General features: G+C 30.8%; 1 protein-coding gene across 1 annotated transcript in view; it reads left to right on the top strand.

Moving 5' to 3' along the window:
• scrt (scratch) overlaps positions 1 to 20898 on the top strand; it is a 39206-nt gene extending 18308 nt beyond the window's left edge. Inside the window, exon 2 of the mRNA XM_088187687.1 lies at positions 18619 to 20898. Within this exon, the coding sequence (XP_088043813.1) occupies positions 18619 to 19748 (1130 nt within the window). The 3' untranslated portion in view covers positions 19749 to 20898. The remainder of the gene's footprint in view (positions 1 to 18618) is intronic.
• Positions 20899 to 21285: the final 387 nt, after the last annotated feature.

Below are 21285 nucleotides of genomic sequence, written 5' to 3'. Positions count from 1 at the left end.
TGTATTAACGTCGCATAGATATGGAAACCGATTTGTGTGTCCTATTTTGATTAGATTACATATACAAACATATGCAAAAAAAGATTTGTCTTGTAGTATCTTTAAGCATGCTCCTCTGGACTGGTTGGCAAATATTGAAACTGACTCACTTCTGTGTGAAAAAATGTTTCTTATATACTGATACTGACATATAAAAAGTAAATCATCATAGAAAATATACAGATACAGAAATAAAAATAACATCTCGCTTTAAAAAACTTTTGGCAGTGTTTTGGAAGAAGCAATATATCAAAGAGTTTTATTAGGAAAACTATTATACATATACTTTCATACTAAATCGGATTTTATATGACTCAACCTGTACATGTATTTTATACCATTTTTTAATCCCTCGCAATAATTGGTCCGTCCCGGATCGTATCGCCGACGATTCAATTTCGATTTGGCCCTCGAATGTGGCAACTTAATGCCAGTACGTTCATTGCTGTTTCTTCTCTCCCCCGATATAATCTCCCGAGGGCAAATGCGTCGGTGCCATAATGCCGGTCAGGATAAACGTAATTCCGTTCTCTACCCCCAATTCACCCGGCGAGATGTAATCAGCATTGTTGTTTATTTCGCTCGCTGCTAATTAAACCGTGTGGGATTTTCGTTTTAAATCGCACTTATTCTCGCAGGTGCGATTACGCCATAGGCTTATTATGCGAGTGTAACAAACACTGCAAAATTCTTGTTTGCTTCGGGATTTCTGCTAATCAAAGTTTCGCGCATATTGATAGATTAAACAATTCATCGCTCTTGTGTATGCAAGTTCACGATCTACTGATTCATTGTGTTTGTCCTGGAATACCTAAGTTTGCCAACGTTACACACATACATCATGTACCATTAATTGTATAATGCTAAGCGTATAGCGTATAGATAATAATGCGCACACATAAGCCCGGCCGCGATTTGGCACACCAACGTTTTAACCGCAATGTTTGGGTCATGGTCACGAATGCTCACACATATACACATTCAAATGCTTAAATTTATTTTTAATATTAATTTATATATTGTATCCATTTCATATATTATTTTAAGTTGAATTAAAAACTTAATAAATAAAATAATAATCGATTTAAAAAAATATAATATTAATCAGAAAACTGCAAAAATCAATCTGATTTTAAAACTGATGCTACTACCACTTATATATTAATACAGTTAAAATATCAGATGTTTGCTCTTCTGTATTGGTTATATTTTAAAAGACAGATAAATCTGCTGGCTGCTCATCAAAAGTGTTCTTGATTTAACGATCGCTCAAACAACTCGAGAATAACCGAGTTAAATCATCCGAGCAATCGACGTCCGTCATTTTTTTAGTTAACTTAGAACAAACCTTACGAAGTCTACTAAAATTACAATCTTGGATTGAAATCCAGCTTTTTTATATTGCACAAAAACTTGACCATTGGAAAGTGATGAAAGAATTTAGATTGAATTTAATCTAGATCCCAAAATCGTCTTGATTAGTAACCCAGAGGCCGCAGGTTCGAGCCACGGCAGCATACCTATATTTTTATTTATAAAAATGCGCAACTATTCAAAGTTTGTCATAGCTGTAAAGTGTCATTTATTAATTATAAATTGTAATGCACAACATAGCTTATAATTAATAATATTGACTTCATAGAATCTCAGATTTTAATACTGCATTGTAGGTATGTGCCATGTCTGATTGACTTACACAGTTTTAATTGTATATATTTACCCCATTGTCACGCATAGGGCAGCGTACGCTACATAAGATACTTTATTTTATCATTAATATCTAGTTCGTCAATTGTAAATGATGTAATTAGAAGAGGTACCTTTTTTGGTTTTTATTGATAACATTTTCGAGAATGTTATCAATAAAAACCAAATATAGTTTTTTGACTGTATTTCGTATATTTTTAACAAAAAAATCTCAAATATTTTTTTAAAAGTTAACTTGCACGATAATTGAATCAATGCATTTTGCTATAAATGTAAATATTTTAACTAATTTTGCACAAATTAAATAAAAAATAATATATAATATCAAAGTATCTGGTTTAGTGTGCGTGTTTTTTAATTTAAAAGTGGAAGCTGTAGCGTACGCAGGTTATATCCATGCGGCAATTAAAATATAAGTTCTTAGGAAAAGACTATTCTTAATAATTTATAGCTTCGGTTTTAATGAATTTAAAAATGATTAAATACATAAAAATTGTTATTATTAAATTTAATGTAAAGCATTTAATTAAAAATCTGAAATAATATTTTGAATTTTCATAAGCATTCGATTTTTATGAGACATTTCTTTTGAATGGATAATTTGCATAAAAATGAAAAAATAAGTTTATATATTAAACTTTAATAGCTAATTATTGTTTTGTGATACTTACTTATTATATATATGTAATAGCTAATGATCTACTGTGTTATTTGTCAGAGTTATTTAGAAAATAAATGTGTACGCGCGCCGTTTTAACGCATTCTCGGCACATTCCACCTTTATTACGCGGCTCGTTCGCCAAAAAACAACATCAACGATAACTGATGAGGCATTTGAGCAATCAAAAGCTAAACAACAAATTCACAGCAGCAGAAAAGAGCAAATAATCAGAAAGGCAAATGCTTACCTCGTAGTGTGCACACACACATATATATTTTAAAGTCTATATAAATCCGCTCTTGTCTCACATACACGCGCGTTATGAATAAGCACACAGAGGTCGAAGAGTCCCGCATCCCGTCCCGGGACGTCCCACACCCGAGCGCTCGGAATGAATGAGGACTCGGTATTATTTACACATATCTCAAGCGTATCTCTCTCCTCTTCTCTCTCGCGCTGCGGCTGCGAGACGTGTCTCACGCCTCGAGCATCGAAATGTATGAGGGTGCAACCCGCAACCAACCCTTATTCCCACGATAAGATATTGATCATCGCGAGCTGGTTGGAATAGTGATCAATTCGAACGAGTTATCTAAATAATGCTATATCTAAGGCAGAATGAAATGAGCTTATAACTTACACAATAAAGGATAATAGGGAATGGAGTATAACGAAGAAGTTTCTTGTGTTTATATGCGTGCATTTTTTATTATTATTCTATATAAAAAAGCGTGCTTGAATGTAAATAGCTTAATATATACACCATTATTGAAATTTTGCATATAAGTAACATAAAAATAAAACTACTTCAATTAAGTATTTTATTGGCTATTATAAAAGTTGAAAGTCATTTCGGAAACGTAATAATAAAATCACATATATGTACACGCAAAGGTAAAGTAATAAAGTGCACCAATTAAAAATATATTCGAAAATTCATATTATTATTATTATCAATTTTGATAACTAACGATTCCATAAATTTGCACTATTTGCCAGATAGAATGAATCTGATTAATATTTTTTTGCAACAAAGATTCTATGTTTATATTTAATAACACAATCTGAAATTTACGAAGCAAGACAAATCCGACTTTGCTTTCAAAATAGTTTGTATGATAACATCCACATAATTCTTAATTAAAATCGGCTGGTTTTTGCCAAATGGGCGTTTCGGTCCCTGGTTGTTTTGTCCCGAATTCAATTAAACCAACGGGTCGTCATTTCCACTATGAGTCACCCCTAAGCACACATACACATATACCCTTAGCGTTATACACATAGATGGTCCCTTGGGACGAAAAAGAGCCAACTAGCGAAAAACTTATGGGGGAGGACCGAAAGTATGCCAAATCTGACCGAACGCAACGTTTATGAAGCAACAGATTCATAATATGGATATTTTAAAATAAATCTAACTTTGATTTAATTTTTTATATTAAATTATTCTAATAAACGAAAAATCTCAGATTTTTTTTAGTTATATGGTTCGTATCATCATTGCAAAAAAAATATACTGAAACTGGAAATGTGATTGGAATATAGTAGAGTTTTGTCTGTAATTAATTTATAATAAATAGTATTATATTTGCCTAAAATGTGGCACTATCAAATATTGGTAATAACATATTTATTAAAATAAATGTTACTACGATTTTCATCAAACTTTGATGTAGCGTTAATTATAATCTGTTCTAAACTTAAAAAGCGTTTGATTTAAATAAAAATAAAAATTTTGAACCTCTTTTAGGTTTGTACCGAAAAGTATTGGATTTGCATAAAAGTAATACTAGCGATAAAAAAAATGTTAATTAGATCTAAAACAAACTTTAATGTAGCGAAAATTAAAATCTGTGTTTGACGTGAAAAACTTTTCATTTGAATTAAATTAAAATTTTAAAACCATTTCTAGGTTTAAAGTTACTATAGATAGGTATTGGATTTGCCTTAAATATGACACTAGAAAATATTGATCAAAATCAAATTTGAATGTACCGATAATTAAAATCTGTTTTTTGCCATGAAAATTTTTTATTTCGAAATAAATGACTATTTTCAGGTTCTAAGTTAGTATAATATAAAGAGGTATTGGATTTGCCTTCAATGTGACAATCAAATATTGATAACAACATAATAATTAAAAAAAATTTATTACGATCTAAATCAAACTTTAATGAAGTGTTAATTTAAGCGTGTTTTCAACGTGAAAAACTATTGATTACAATTAAACTATTTTTTTTAAGCCATTCAAGTTAGTATAAAGAGGTATTAAGCTGTCAAATATTGGTAAAAACAGTGTTTTAAAAATAACGTAATTGCGATCTAAATCAAACTTTGATGTTGCGTAAATAATTAAACGTTTATTTTTGATACAATTTTGCCTTAAAATTGACACTAGAAAATATTGGTAAAAACATATTCCTTAAAAAAAAATTGGTACTACGATCGCAATAAAACTATTATGTACCGTTGATTAAAATCTGTTTAATTTTTATTAAAATACAACTAAAGATTTTAAGTTTCATTAAAATATGAATTTCAGTTAAATTTATATAATAACAAAATATTGTTTTAAAAATGAAAAGAATTTGTTAATAAATCTTTAATAGCATTTATTAATAAACCAAATATAGATTATTAAATTTAAATAAAAAAATTATATTATTAAAAAAAGTGTAGTTAATTTATTAAAATCACTGATATAATATATGAAAAAATATTCAGTGTTATTTTTCAGGGAAAATTATGTCTTCAAATTTAAAATAATTGATTTATAAATCACTTAAGGGCATTTAAAAGTAGTCTATAATTTATTTGATAAATCTTAAAATATATTATTTAGGTTAAATAAAAAATATCATTTTATAGAAAATAATGTAGTTAATATATTTAAATCATTGATATATGAAAAAATTAGTGTTTTTTTTTAAAATGTTACATAATCATTGCGCGTTTAAAAGTAGTCTGGAATTATTTATTAAATACATTTTATTATTAAAATAATTATATTTTTAATCAAATGTACCTTAATGACACGCTTAATATATTTTTAAAACAGTGCTTCTCAAACCTTAACAATTAGACATTAGATTTGTATTTACATTGTTTTGTTAAGTAACATTTTTTTTTGATTAAAAAATATTGAGAATCTAATCAGTGTTTCTTTAAAAATTAGATTTGTATGTTTTCATATTTATTTATTTTGGATCATTTGAAAGTAGCATATAATTAAATTTTTACTTAATTACTATTATTTAAATATTAGTATGATTTAACATATCGATGGCTTAAAGCGTAAATTTTTAACTGCACTTTTAAGTGAAAATGTACCTTTAATCGAATGCATATTAATATGGAGCTAGAAATTTTACACTTTAAATCATTGATGTATTAAAATATTTATAAATTTAATTTTTGGTTTATAAATTAATAAAAATAAACCATTTCATTTAAAACATATTGAGGCATTTAATAAAAGCTTATATTTATTTTTGTAACACTAATTTAATTTTATTAAAATGTATAGTTTTAAGCAAAAGTTTATGTCGAATATTTCAATCAATTAAATCAGTGGTTTTAAAAATAATATATATTAAAAAATATTTAACTATGCATATTACTGTCAAATTAATTTTTCTTAAAATTCAATACTTGAACAGCATATGTATTTGAAATAAATCAAGGACTTCCTGATTATTCCTGTCAATCCTTCGATTTAAAAATATTTTTTTTTTCATAAAAAAAGAATAGATTTAATGTTAATTAAAATATATTTTAATTATTATCTTTTTAAGTTAACTGCGTTGATTATTTAAGAGACGATACACTAGTGTAGTTATAACTTCCATCATTAAAATACATTCACTAGTCTAACAGCAAAGTTACTTGCACGGAAGAGGACCCACGGTTCTAATTTGTTTTTCAATTAATTCAATTTAGCCCAAGTTGTGTGTATACAGATACATTTATATACACGTATATATATTACACCTATGTGTATATGTATCCTGCGAGGATAATGCGTCTTTATTAAGAGAGAGGCCTAGAAGTTAACTTTGACCGAACTTTCTATATAATTATTGTATCAACGTGTGACAAAGCGCCAATGCTAATTTTGATTACCAAATCAAATTTGCGGAAGTAATGCTTTTTAGGCTTATGAAGTAGTGGTTTTGAGGCAAATTGGTTTAATTCTGTATACAGAGTTTAAAGGTAAATTTTCGAGAATGAAAATCTAATGCGATATTGATACAGCGTATTTCGTTTATATGTTTTAAATTTATTGCAAAATCAATAACATCATATTGGATTTAGTACGTTTCACATAAAACACGTGTTACTTGAACGTCGACATTAGCAACTAATCCGAGAGCGTCATCAAAAAGCGTGTCCATAATGCTCAAATCCCAACACGAGCGTCCATTTCCATTACCCCTCGCTCGTAACCGCTTCATTTTTATTTCGCGCACCAGACAGCCATACACGCACGCAACACGCAACACACACACACACACTTGTTGCTACCACCACTCGTTTCACTTTCATTACATGTATGGTTGAATCAAGGAGAGCGTACATCAGCTACTGTAGGGGGAGTCCTTTCAGCTGAGCAACGAATGCAACGTCCCTTGGGTGCGATACTTTGTTTATTGTATACAGGCAGACAGACATGTATACAGTATGAGCTTGCACGCGTTGCATTAGTGCCTTTTCATTTAAAGCAGATTAATCACTTTTCAATTTTCAACTCGCTGAATAAACCCGAACTTCTTCCTATTCGCACGTCGAAGACTATTCAGAGTTTGCTAATAAGCTAGTTTATGTCTAACATGACATTTACAAGACCTCAAGTTTACTAGAAGTCTGAGCATACAAAACAGTACAACAATAAGTCAGAGTTGAAATGAGAGATGGATGCAATATAGCTAAAATGTAATATATAAATTGCTTCTATTTCAAGTATTGTAGTTCAGGGAAGTTCAACGCGCGAAATTTACGATACTGACTATTGAGCAAATCGTTCAATACTATAGCATCATTGATATTATAAATGTGGTAATAGATTCACTTTTAGCTATGATGCGCAATTATTTCGTGATCTATTCCTTTCAATTGAAAGCTCAGAATATATATTATAATGTGATGATCTGAAAGTGTTTAAAAGCATTCGTACAAATGCGGATTCGCTGTCTATATAAAAAAACATAGAGTCACTGTGGGGGTATTATTAAATTAAATGCCTATACATACATACATATGTATACAATATATTCATAAACATACATACATTATATGAAATACATATATAATTTTATTCGGAAATTTCGCTGCTGTCTTCTAATGAGTGAGTAAGGATTGGAATAATACCGGTATTAAAAAAATAGTCAATCGGTATTGCTATTCTTTTTTTATTAATTGCTAATAAAAACGATCGAAAAAATATTGTCCATACATTCAAAGTAGAACTTAATGCTTTATTGCTAAGTTTATGCTGTGATATATTGTTAAATTTGGATTGATTCAAGAGTCTGAACATTTTTGAATAAAAATAAAAAAAAACTATTGTCGTCTTCATTTTCGGTTTTGGAATATAAAAAACATGCAAATCAAATTTTGACTTAAATTGCCGATATTTATGACTAATTATCAGGCGCTAATATAAAAAGACTGATTAAAGTATTTTCAAACTTTTTTGCGCTCTCCTATTGGTCAAAATTCGGCTTATTTATTTTTTAGGCGCGTACGGTGAGCTAGATTCCTTTTCGCTCGCTCGCTCGCGTGTTAAATGACGAGAGTGAGTGAGAGATAAGGGCGTGCGTAGCATGCGTTCCGCACGGCAACTTCTTCTCACTTACACTTCTCTTCATCTTATCGTACGCGTCGTGTCTTAAAGAATAAGAAGCATTTGAACAATAATTCAGATACTTCTAAAAATATATGATCTTTTATTATATTGTTCACGAGTACTAATACAAATCAATAGGACGACTGGGTACAAAAAATACGAGTGCCAACATTTTTTGTGAGCATTCTAAAAAATCATCGTCTTTGATAAGCAAGTCTAAAAAATCATTGCCTTTGATCAACCACTTCTGGATGCCTCCAAAATATATTTCTATTTTACTCATTATTTTTCGTCAGTTACGATTTTCTGACAGACTCTTCTTGTACCATTTTTTTTCACTTTTATTTTTTTATGACATTGCTTGAAAAAATATTTTTGAAAATAAATATAGGATAGCTTCTAAATGCCTCCTAAATTTTTATACTAGAGGCTAGAGTACCAATTGAAAATTTATTCTAATAAAATATATTCCTATAATATTCACTATTTTTTTTCACTTATGTAAAAGTAGTATGTAGAAAATTGTAAATCTGTTTGTTTAAAATATTTTATTTTTTATAAACAGGTTTATGTGATTAAGGTGTGATTTATTTATTTATTATTAATAAATCTTCCGTTGTAACCTGACATGTGTAAGCCCAATGCGTTACAACGTGCAAATCTGTACCAATCGAGTAAGTCATAATGACATAATGAATACCTACAAGTATTAACTACCAGACTGTAAGTCTGGTATTCAGTGACATCTATATTAATAATTATAAATTATTATTTTTATAATCAATAGATGTCACTACAGCTGTAGGCCGTTTTTTTAATATTATCACATTTTTATAAATTAAAATTCGAGTGCCGCTGCCGGGGCTCGAGCCCGCAACTTCAAAGTTACTAGTCTGAAACGTTACGGACTACACTATACCGTTCTTTAAAAATTATATTTTTATTATTACATATATAATATTGATTTTAGCAAACATCTATTTAATTTAAATTAATTTAAAGAAGCTTTTTTGCAACGTGCGGGAATTCTTTCTTACATAATATTTATTAATCGTTATTACTAGATATATTAAAAAAGGAGCACTCTTGGTTATTATTTATAAAAAATCATTTCTTCATGAATTTATTCATATTGCATACAAATATTTCTTCTTTAATATTGGAGTCGATTTATTACCGTATTTTTTAATGTTTTAGCCAATTCAATTACTTTGCTCACCCTTCTAGCAGTAAATAAATCTTGTTCTTAAGAATCACTGATTTGATTTTAATTTACAGATTATAAACCATAGTAATTGGTACTCAATTAGGCATATCTTCTTCACTGAATAATTTCTTAATATCATGGTTATTTAAATATATTTAAAATCATTTTTTATTTCCATATGCATGTAATAATAGCAATTTATTTATCTTTTGGTAATTAATTATTTCTGGCGATAGAGATATATGATTTAAGTAATTCAATATTGAATATTTTTTGTTGAATAATCTTTATCAGCCACAGACATGAAATATCTTAAAAATATATCTGATATAATATGCATTAAATGTTAAGATGATGCATTTTCAAAGTAATTTAAAATTAACAATAAAATCACTTTATATAGGATTTTTTGCTTTTGGAACAAAACAGGCAATAAAGCATTAAAATAAAAATGCAGTAATTTAAGCTTTTTTCTTAGCTATTTACTGTACTGAAATATTGTTCATATTTATACTCTTTAACCATGGATCAATTACGGTTTTAATATATTATTATAATTGATGAATTAATTACAGTTTGAGATATTTGTATGTATATCGTCAATATGATTATATATTTTTATAAATACCGATAGAGATTTTTTGTGGTTTTAATTATGCTATATATATATATAGTGTAAAATAACTGACTCTTCCTAGATGTAATTCAATATTTGTATATTATTTTAATAAGAGATTCGTTTTTTCTAGACACTTTTTCTCTTTTCTGAAGACAATATAATGTTTTCTTAAAAAATCTTCAAACTAGACTATTTGTGTCAGTTGTATATGTGAAAACCTAACTTGAGTTGCATCGAATTATATATGTGTGTTTTAAACATTTATATATTTAAAAGTTATCTGAAAAATAGGATCAATAAATATAAAATTTGTATATATATTCAAGTGATATAAATCTGAAGGACCTGTTTTTTAAATTTATTTTGTGCCTGAGTAGGCATTCTGATTTCTTTAAAAATTGCTCTCGTTTTGTGTAGATGTTGATTCAATCGACAACAAGGCTTCAAATAGGCACTGCAAATTATTTGTTCTCTTGCCCTTCGATTCAACAATTTTAATACTTTTTCCATTAATCCGTAAGACGTAAGTTTTCTTATACTACTCTCTGTAAGGTTGAAAGGATTTTTTACCCTTAATTGTTGTGCCAATAATAAATTTCTTCACTGGTTTATAACGATTTAATGAAGTCTTAGAATTCGTCAAACCATTAAATCAGCTGCCAATATTTCCCCCCCATTTTACATATTTAATTTTTTGAAGAATGACTAAAGAAGTCATTATTTTTTAGATTGGTGAAAAATCTGGATTTTTAAAATATTTAATAATATTTAATAATTTCACTTTATTAGCTTAGAATTGTTATTTTACAATTATTTTAACAAACATTTACAAACCCCTTTGGCTGGAAATAATAATCATGGGAGAATTATTAATAAGAGCTGTTGCAATTTTACAAAAACAATATAAAAGAAATTGGATTATCGATAAAAAATAGCCCTAAATCATTTTGAATTCTTTCGATTTTTATGCATAATTTTCAATTATTGGAACGGTTTCTTAGATCACCAAAGCAAAGATAAAACCGCCGGCCGGTTCGGGTAATATAATATGGCATTAAATTTGTTTTAATAATAATACATTATACGTCACTGATTTAATATCTGTTAAATTAGCTTGTATTAATTATGTTTATCACGTTGTAACGCATTGGGGCAACGCTGATTATTTCGCAAAATTCATAATATTCATGCCTATGTTGAATTAAAAAATATATTCGACGCCGAAGCACTGCGAAATCGTAATAGCAGCGGGATAAACACACATTGATCTAATTCTGATTTTAATTTAATAAAAAGACTAATGTCACCTAAACGTTTTTAGCTACTCTTCAGTGTGCGCGTGTGTGTGTAGTAGTTACCGCTCAGATAGATGGGGTACGTGATACGAATAAATCCGTTGTAATGTCGTCGTTCGGATCCTCATCAATCTTCGGCGTACGTCATTCCGTTAAACTGAGCCACTTTCATTCGCGATAATAGATAAGTGCCAGCTAGACATTTTTTCCCAAGCCCATAGCCTAGAGATGTGTTTTAATTAAACGTAGAGGATCTTTGTCTACGCAGACATTCATTCCGATGCTGTAATCGTACTTTATTATATTGTGTCGCATACATTTTCTCGAATAGACATTCCCTACTTTTCTGTTTTAATAATTTATTTTAATCACTATAATCAAATTTATTATGTGGGAAAAAATACATATTTAAATAGAGTTATAAATAAAGTTTCAATGCCATTTTTACTATTTGCAACACAAGTATCATATACGTATCGCGACAGTTCAGTGATTCCCGGGAAAGCTTTCGTCGCCAGCATTCTTTATAAATATGTATGACCGAGAGGTTTGTCTGATAAATAAATTCTCCCCCACACATATTTTCATTTCTGGTTATATAGGAATACATTTATCTCTTGACTTATGCATTTAATTTGCTACGTGGGGATAGAATGCTAATAAAGTATTGGGATATTTTCGATTAACAGAAAAATATAATATTTACACTGATAAAATTATAACTCGCTATTTTAACACTCTTAAGAAATTAAATTTTTATATGAAGCTCTGCTACAATATTGTAGCGCAGAAAAGTAATTACTTGAAACAAGCAATACTCAATCAATCGAAGGGATTCAATTGACAAGATTCTTTAAATAAATCATAATGAATCCACAAAAACTGTACTTGAAATACATTTGCTTAAAGTGTTGGAAATGTACTTAAGGTATTAAAAATGCGATTTTTGGCTTGTATATTAATAACTGTAATGGTCCAATCGCAGTATTGTTACCTTTAGCTGATAAATTATTAAAAACTGTTAGTGATTATTACTAATGAAACATTACCAAAAGATCTCTAAATTATTTTTAAGAGCAAGTGAAGATTCTCTCTACACGTAAATTTTTTGCTCGATTTTGTTATGAGGAACGCGTTATATGTGACCCTAGTACACTTCAGTTTGCAGCATTCTAAAATCTATAATTTGGAATTTTTGAGTTACGAAATATCGAAAAAAAGTTCAGAAATGATCTTTGAGGTATTTGTATATAAGGATATTTGGTTAATATCCGTTCTTTAATCATAGTACCTCTCTTTTAAGAGTGTTGGGTGCAATTAGCTAAGCCTCTGCAGAATATTGCATGTCACTTAATTAAACTATTGGGCTTCGACTTGTCTGTGTCTATCGCCATCCAGCTCCTTAATACGCCGGTATTGTGCAATAATTATTTAATGTATCATTTTATTTTAATATCTTAAATTTTTATACTACGTACTATTTTTAACTACAGTGACGCATTGAGGTAACCTGTAAAGTCATAATGGTAGAAATTCAATAGGTAAATTATTAAAAATAATTCGGGTGAAAGTCAATGAATAATAAATATTGGTACGCCACTGGTGCACGCCCTAGGGAGGCAATCGAATAAAGTCGTGAGATTTATTCATTAGCGATAATGCCGTGAGATTAGGCACTTTTATGGTGATTAATAAAAAAATATTGTATGTTTTTATTTAAATTTAACTGTTAGGTTAATGAGGCATACTTTTTTAACTTGCAAGGTTAAGTAGCTAGAGAAAAAATAATTAAATTCAAATGCGTCAGATTTTTATCTAAATATGTTTAGTAAAGCGATTCTCTAAATAACTCATAGTTATAATTTATATATTATAATAAATATATACATTTTTTCCAAATATTATTTATTGTGCAATCTTATCTTTTCTGTTAACAACCAATTAACTTTTATATATTGTTTCGTTATTTATTAAAATAAAAAATGCTTTTCCTAGTTTTAAAAAAATAATAATGCAGAACAAATAATTTGTAAAATCCATTATAAAATTCAGCTATGATATTTTATTTTCGATTTAGAATTTTTCATGTCTATGAAATGAAAGCATTTAAAGTAGCCATATTTATGGTCACTGTATAATAATAAGTATAAGCAAACTCCCATTGGGGCCTAGTAATCTTAACATTAGAATTCACTAACAAGTTGATAATATATCATATCATTGCAAATATATATTTTATCCATTAATTTTCATATATATATATATATATATATAGCTCATCAGGTGATAGAATATTTGATTGATATGAGAGTTATTGTCATTTTATTTCAGCTTAAAAATGATTGCTTACCTTAGTGAAGGAAAAGTCATAGCTTACATCAATTGGCATATACTATATATTTTAAATTTAGAAGCGATAAAAGTGTCTCGGGCTTCGGTGACGTGCCCGGTCCTCTCCCCGAGGGTCACGGAGCTCCCCTGACCTCCCACGAAGAGTGCACTGCTAGATTTGTAATTCCATCGAGTAGAAAAATATCCGACGGTGTACTGCGGCGGAAATTTCACCAATGGAGAGAGAGAGAGAGAGAGAGATCGGGGAAATAATGCTGGGACACGGACAAGTCCCATAAGTCCCAGACGAACAAAGCATATATCTTGTAAACGTTGACAGCCCCACTATCTGTCGTGGCACACTCGTCTTGACTTCATTGAAACGCTTCGCCTAGACTTCATTGAAGCTTGTCATCTGAGACGTATTGATTTAGATTCGGATTGAACGACTTTGAATGCAATTATTTCATGTCTAAAGGAAGCGTTTGTTTGACAGTCAAGTATCGATGACGCATTTTGTCACGCCAAGCAAATTATTTATTTAAAAAATATTTTGTATTTAATTTTGCGGTAACAATGAAGTCAAGTGCAGTGAATGTTAAATAAGGATTTTGGTGTTTATGAATGATACAAAGGTTTTTAAAAGAACCGCAATGACCGCGAATATGGCAAGCTGCTTAGCACGTAAATAGTAAATATAAATATAGGTATTACCTAATAGTTGACAAATCAAAGAAAATAATTAGATTTGTAGGCAATCAATTTTTGGATTTCATGTAATGATAACGCAGCATCTCATGATTTTTTGGTCAAAAACTACATCGTTGTGATGCCGTAGTCATCGTTTTAACTATATATAAAATAATAAATGTATATGTGTTTTATAAATAATGTGGTGGCAAGATGTGTGGAAAGAAAGTTTTTGAAGGTTTAAGAATTCAGATTAGCTGGCTGAAAATGTAGCAAGCACTAAGCTGGGAGATGAACCATGAAATAGATAGTCGATTGCGAAAATTCCATCTATTTTGTGAGAGCCGATTTTGCGCCTCGCTACAAATGTTTTCCAATTAACGATCGCGTGCAGCAGCAGGAAGAGTGGCGTTAAAAGCGGTTAAAACTTAACGACAGCTGCCTTGAAAAACGACTTTGAATGCGCTACCGACTAAGTAATTTCCTGCTGCTTTTCGTTACTTATTTATAAATCAAAGAAAAGCTTTCTTCGCTCAGCTTTGAAAAAATTATGTTCTAATAGCGACTGTCAATCTAATTTGAATGATGTCCCGTGCAACCTTATGCACGTGTTTACTTGAAAGGCTTTTAAAAAATAAGCTTTTTTTATGGTTTTTGTTGAGTTGTGCTTGATCATTTCTTTTTCACTCAATGAGACTAAAAGTTTGTGGTTTGCCAGAAAAATTTAATCATATGCAGATATATTATTATAAATCAAAATTAATATAATTATATAATATTTCTTGTTAAATAAAAGCCATAGATTTTTTGTCAAATTGCTTAATCATATAATTAGGAATTAAATATAATTTTATAAATAACTAAATATAACATAACCAGCTCTAAAATGTATTAGATAAAGCAATACGAACAATAGATGCAAATATACATAGAAAGCAATTCAATTTTAGGTTCGCTTCTATGCGATCTAGTCTTTTGTATTGCATTTGCATTTGCATGGGAGAATTTAGCGTATTTTCTGTTTCTTTTCTACTTCTGTTTCTTCTTCTACTCGGCACTACAAGCCGCGCTAACAACTCCCTTGAGCAATCAGATTCTTAATTGTAGTCACATTTAAACTCGCCGAGCTAACATTTCGCTTAAGCGACGCGAATTATTTGCCTTAGATCTCTACAGCTCTAATTCGATCATTAGCACCGCTTCGCAAATGTTTGCATTCGAATTGAGAAACACACAACAAAACAACCGTGATTTATTATATTCAATAACTTAACCCATATAGTTTATTTATAAAAAAAAACTTAACATAATAATTATTTTTCAGACGCTAAAATATAATTATAATAAAAAGCTTATAAAAAGATACGATTTTTTCAGCACGAGTGTGTAATACATTATTTTAAAATAATTTCGAGATCTTAGATTATTTTTAACTAAAAAATTATCCATTCGAAGCGGATGAATTTTATCGAACGCCGATGATTAATAACTGAATAGTTTTGACAGAGGGGACCTTTTGACAGTTTTGACGTTTCTCTTTTTCTCTCTTCCTCTCGCTCTCTCAGCCGATAACCAGATTAGTTCCATTTCGATGAGCAATTCAGATAATAAGGCGATTTCATATTTTCCTGCAAGATCAGCATCCGCATCTCGATTAATCACTCTCTCTCTATCTCTCTCTTCCTCTCTCTTTTTCGGCCCAACTGATGTTACAAGATATAATAATTCAATAACGTTACGTCCGAAAGTAAGAAAAGTGGAGATAAGGGATATGATTGAAAGCATATTCAGCTATTGGTTAGTGGGATGTGTTACGGTAGCTATAGAACTAAAGTTTTTCAAACAAAAAGGTTGTGAGTGAAAATCCAGTCACGATTTTCAATTAAACCAAATTAAATCAAATTGCGTGTGTATCTACAATATGTTATACCTACATATATATATTTACATGTAAATAAACTTAAATATTTAATGATTTTTAAAATATTTTGTGACTAATTTTATACGTTTGTATTTTTATTTAATAGTAAAATAGACATAGTGTAACTTAAAATATTTTTAGACATTACTCTGCATCAATGTTGTAAATATAAAATTTAATATTTGTCAAAAATATTTAATATATAATAAACGGTGTCTTGTCTTTGCGAGCCGGACAAAAACTCTTCGACATAAGCGCGCCGTCATAATCGCGCTGAATCATTTGGGCGAATTAATAAAATTAAAACAGAATTTGTATAAAAATTAATATATAATAGAGTATACATACTGTCGTTTAAAAATATTATTTTAATATTAATTTATACGTTTTTAATTAGTTTATAGAAACATTTGCGATTTTATAATAACATTTTTTAATTTTTTTATTATTTTACATATTGTACCAATTCGTTACAAAAAAAACGCTACGTCTGATTTTTAAACAAATATGACTGTTTTTATATTATACCAAAATTAATGTGAATTGATGAAATGAATCATTTTGTATCATTATTTTCTCTAAAATAAATTTGTCTGTTTTTCTTGAAAAGATTATGAAAAAGGACAATTCTATAATGTCGTTTTATGAAGTAATATACAATTTTATTTGATTAACGATCAAACATTGGGTGATATAACTTTTTTAAATAAGACATTTTTGAGTATTGTAATTTTTTTATTAGTTCCCATGTTTTACCTATTCGTTACAAACAACAAAAACACTATCTACGTCTGATTACGTCGGAATATTCATCTTAAATCTAATGAATATTTCGGATTTAAGTTTTTAAATATAAATTTATTTTTAGAAAATTCATTTTTTTATTTAACTCTTTCACCGCCATTTCGAAATTTGTTAATATGTGGGGAGCACATATTCATGTCATATTTAAAAAAATATTATGGTTTAATAAAAGTGATTTACAGTCTTAATTTATACTAAATAGTCATATTTTTAGGCTCAAAGGTTTATGGAACTCTTAGAATACTGGCGATTTTCTTGATGACTTTTATATAAGTCATCCGCGGTGAAAGAGTTTAATGTAATAACTGTATTTTAATGTAATAATTATTAAAGTATTTAACACGTAAATAATTGTTTGTACGCCAAACATTTGTACGCGATTATGTCGGCGTGAAAATGTTAGGCGCGTATATGACGCTGCGCGATTATGATAGCGCGCTTATGTTACGGCGCCTTTGTATGGCGCACAAAGGCCGTGGTACTATATTTAACATTAATTTTAGCAAATTTTAAAGAATTTTATTAAATAAGAATCAAGATGTGCTTAAAATAAAAATATTACTTTACATTTTATTTAGCAAAAAATTATAATATTTAAATGCAAATCCATAATAGTATACTCATACAGTTTTGCTATGTTCTACAAAATTTTATGGTAAATATTTTAACATATAATAAAAATATTAGATTTAGGTTCACAAGCAGTGCTTTGCCAATCAAACGATTTAGTTGTTAATACAAACAACTTTTTTATTTTATTTTGCAAATATACATTAATGTGATATAATATAGTAGTGTAAAAAGTCAGTGGATTGTCACTAAAAGAGTGTTATAAAATGAAAGCGCTTTTTGAGAGATGTTGTCTGTCTGCGTAAAGCCTTTGAAGTCGAATAAATATAGAAAGTAAAATAACTTTAGTCCTCAGAACACTCTACGATCCTTGTAGTTAATCAACGTGTAAATATTTTTGAACGCTTCGACAATATCCGCGGGTCAACCTCGCCACTTGGGTTCTGCTTGCTCTACACAGACATACAAAAGCCTGAGTGTACACAGGATCCACTAAGGTCGAGGAATTCTATCTCACCCCCCGTTTTTCACCCACCGTGTTTGTAAACGCTGTTTATGTGGAGCGTGTTTACGCGCGGGATGTCTTAGGAGTGAGGTATCTTTGGGTGGCCAAGTGGTGGCTCTCCCCCTTTCCCCGAGGGTCCAGTTGGCAAACACTTGCCGTCGACAACCGAGCCCTTCTCCTTCTCCTCTCGTCTTCTCCTTTCGGATATCTGATTGTATTAAGACCCCGGGGTGCTGCCTCCGTCGCCTCCAGTTACGTTCCCTTGCTTTTAGAGTGACGTGTAAAGATATTCGATACGCACGTATGTCAAATTAACGGCTATTAAAAATTAAATATTTGTATACTTTTATTTGCAGTAATGATTAATGAAGCATTTTCGAAAATAAAATATTAAATAACGTTATGTTTTTTTTTCTGTTCGCAGGATATGGTGGGGAGATATCGTCCATGCACTTCACGGCTTACCTGCCTAGGTCTGATCACGACAACCACGAGACATCAGTGACGAATCTGTCCCCAGTTGGCCAGCCCACCTATGCCACTTTACAACCACCATCGGAGACGACCGACACCCGGCCTTTTAATCCGCCTCCACCACCGCCGCCCACTAGGAAATCATTAGCCATGTGCTTCACCAGCACGGGAGCAGCCTTGTCCCTGCCGCCGAAGAAAAAGGACATATACCGTCCTTACTCCCTAGACGACAGACCAAATAGAGTAGTTGAATACAGAACGCCTGCCGAAGAGGACCTGCACGCTGCTCACGCAATACTAGACTTGAGTCAAAGTACCGCTTTCTTGCCGCTACCGCTTCCGCCACCGCCGCCGCCGCCGCCGCCACCGCCACCACCAGTATTGGAAACACCTCTAGTGATCGAAGAGGAAGTCCATAGCCCACAAGAGTGGGATAAATACGACGATCCTAAGTCTCCTAGTCAAGAATACCGCTCCAATAAAACAGTCGCTTACACTTATGAAGCGTTCTTTGTGAGCGACGGTAGATCTAAGAGAAAAAACGGGAGCGTCATCGCTACTACTGGCGTGGTCGAAAAAGTTGTTCCTGAAGTGGACAGTAAGACCAAGTATACTTGTAGCGAATGCGGTAAGAGATATGCTACTTCGAGCAATCTCTCGAGACATAAGCAGACACATAGGAGTCTAGATTCTTTGGCTGCGAAGAAGTGCATGACCTGCGGCAAGGCTTACGTGTCCATGCCTGCTTTGGCCATGCACGTATTGACTCATAAACTGTCTCACGTTTGCGGAGTTTGCGGGAAATTATTCTCCAGACCGTGGCTGCTCCAAGGGCATCTCAGATCTCACACCGGAGAGAAGCCTTATGGATGCGCTCATTGCGGAAAAGCATTCGCGGATAGATCTAATCTCAGGGCACACATGCAGACACACTCGCACGACAAGAACTTCGAGTGCTCCAGATGCCACAAGTCCTTCGCGCTCAAGAGCTATCTCAACAAGCACTTGGAGTCCGCGTGCCTCAAAGACGGAGAACCTGACCTTGACCAGCAACCGCCGACGCCCTATGTCGCTGCCTAAAATATTCTCTTCTAAAAAAATTCAATGCGGCCATACCGATTAAAGCGGTCTAATTTCCAGTCTTGCTATACTTATTCCATCTTAAACTGGACTTTGTTCATTTTTAATTTGATTTGAAACAAGAAAAAAACATGATATTTTAGACTAAAAAAGTAAATTGAAAAACGTCCAACTCTCGTTGAGGGGTTTAGTATTAAAGCCTGTTATGAATAGGCATAGTTATAATGGTTAATATACTTTGAGAGATTATAGGAGGAGTGACGTGACGGTCGCGCCTCGCTGACTTATCCACTTTCGTGTAGCGTTGGTTTGCGAAGTAACTCGGATTTTTTAATAGCATCTAGACTTAAACCTAGACATTATTGTTTCTAGGGTGCTTTGAACGAGTTACGATATACAGTGGTCCTTTGCGGAAGGAATATTAATCTGATAATTATAACAACTTTAACACTTTCATTCGATCGCTGTATATGTATTTTAATTTACCGCCTTATAACAAATAAGGTATAAATTTAGTAAAACATAAAAACAAGTCAGTTTCAAACAAAAACTTTCAATTTCACTATTATAATTACTATTACGATTATTTTCACTATTCTACTCATTATTATTATGTATACTTAATATGCACCTATTGTCTATAGTTCTTTAGTAAACTTAGGATGATTGCACTTGATCGGCAGAAGAGAAAAAAAACGGTAAAAATATATAATATAATATATATTTAAATTTAATAACCGCTCGCATCTAGTCCCTTTTTCCTATTGTATCTAGTCTTAAATATTACTTATCGGTTTGTCTTTCTATTACAAATAAAGACATTTAATTTCTTCTTACAACAACAGTTCTACAACGAACTTTGTGCAACGGTTCACACACAACGAATTCTTCATAAATAAAATTGTATAATAAATATACATACATATTTTAAACATAACCATACGTACATATAAAATAGACTTACCGCATGACATAATTTTAAAGATGTGAAAAAGGCGTGATTGCAAAAATTAATTGCAAGTTGTTGTTGGCTGACCCTATCTACCAATACCTGCTTTCTCGGAACGTTTTAGAAATCTCACGCGATAAACTTTCTGTAATTATCTATTCCGGAAAGTTTGATCTTAAAGTATTGCGCGTTGAACTTTCCTTAACATGGCGTTCGTATTTTACGATTACTGATTAGCTCTAAACTGTAATTAAAAATCAGAAGTCGTTGTCTGTACATTTTTGAGTATGCTCAAAAATGTTTTTAGAAAATTTAGCAACTATTCAGTAGCTTATATGCTACTGGGAAGTTGCTAAATATTGTAGATGTACCGCGCGTCGAGCTCTTTAAGCTAGACGGCGTTCTATTTGTAAGATCTAATATTTTTACAATCACGCCCCATATTTATTATATCATAAAATATTTTTAACTATGCGGTAGCTCTACATATACTATATTACATGTTTGAAATGTTTCCCATTGAAACAGTTTGTAAAATATAAGAAATAGTAGTAAACTGATTTTGTCTAGTCAGGACGAAAACTAGTC

This window comes from Plectrocnemia conspersa, unplaced genomic scaffold (assembly GCF_051122295.1).
Source record: "Plectrocnemia conspersa isolate PC_06_02 unplaced genomic scaffold, ASM5112229v1 ptg000006l, whole genome shotgun sequence".
In the NCBI taxonomy this organism is placed as follows: domain Eukaryota; kingdom Metazoa; phylum Arthropoda; class Insecta; order Trichoptera; family Polycentropodidae; genus Plectrocnemia; species Plectrocnemia conspersa.
Note: the sequence above shows the minus strand (reverse complement) of the source record. Positions and strands in the feature narration are given on the sequence as shown.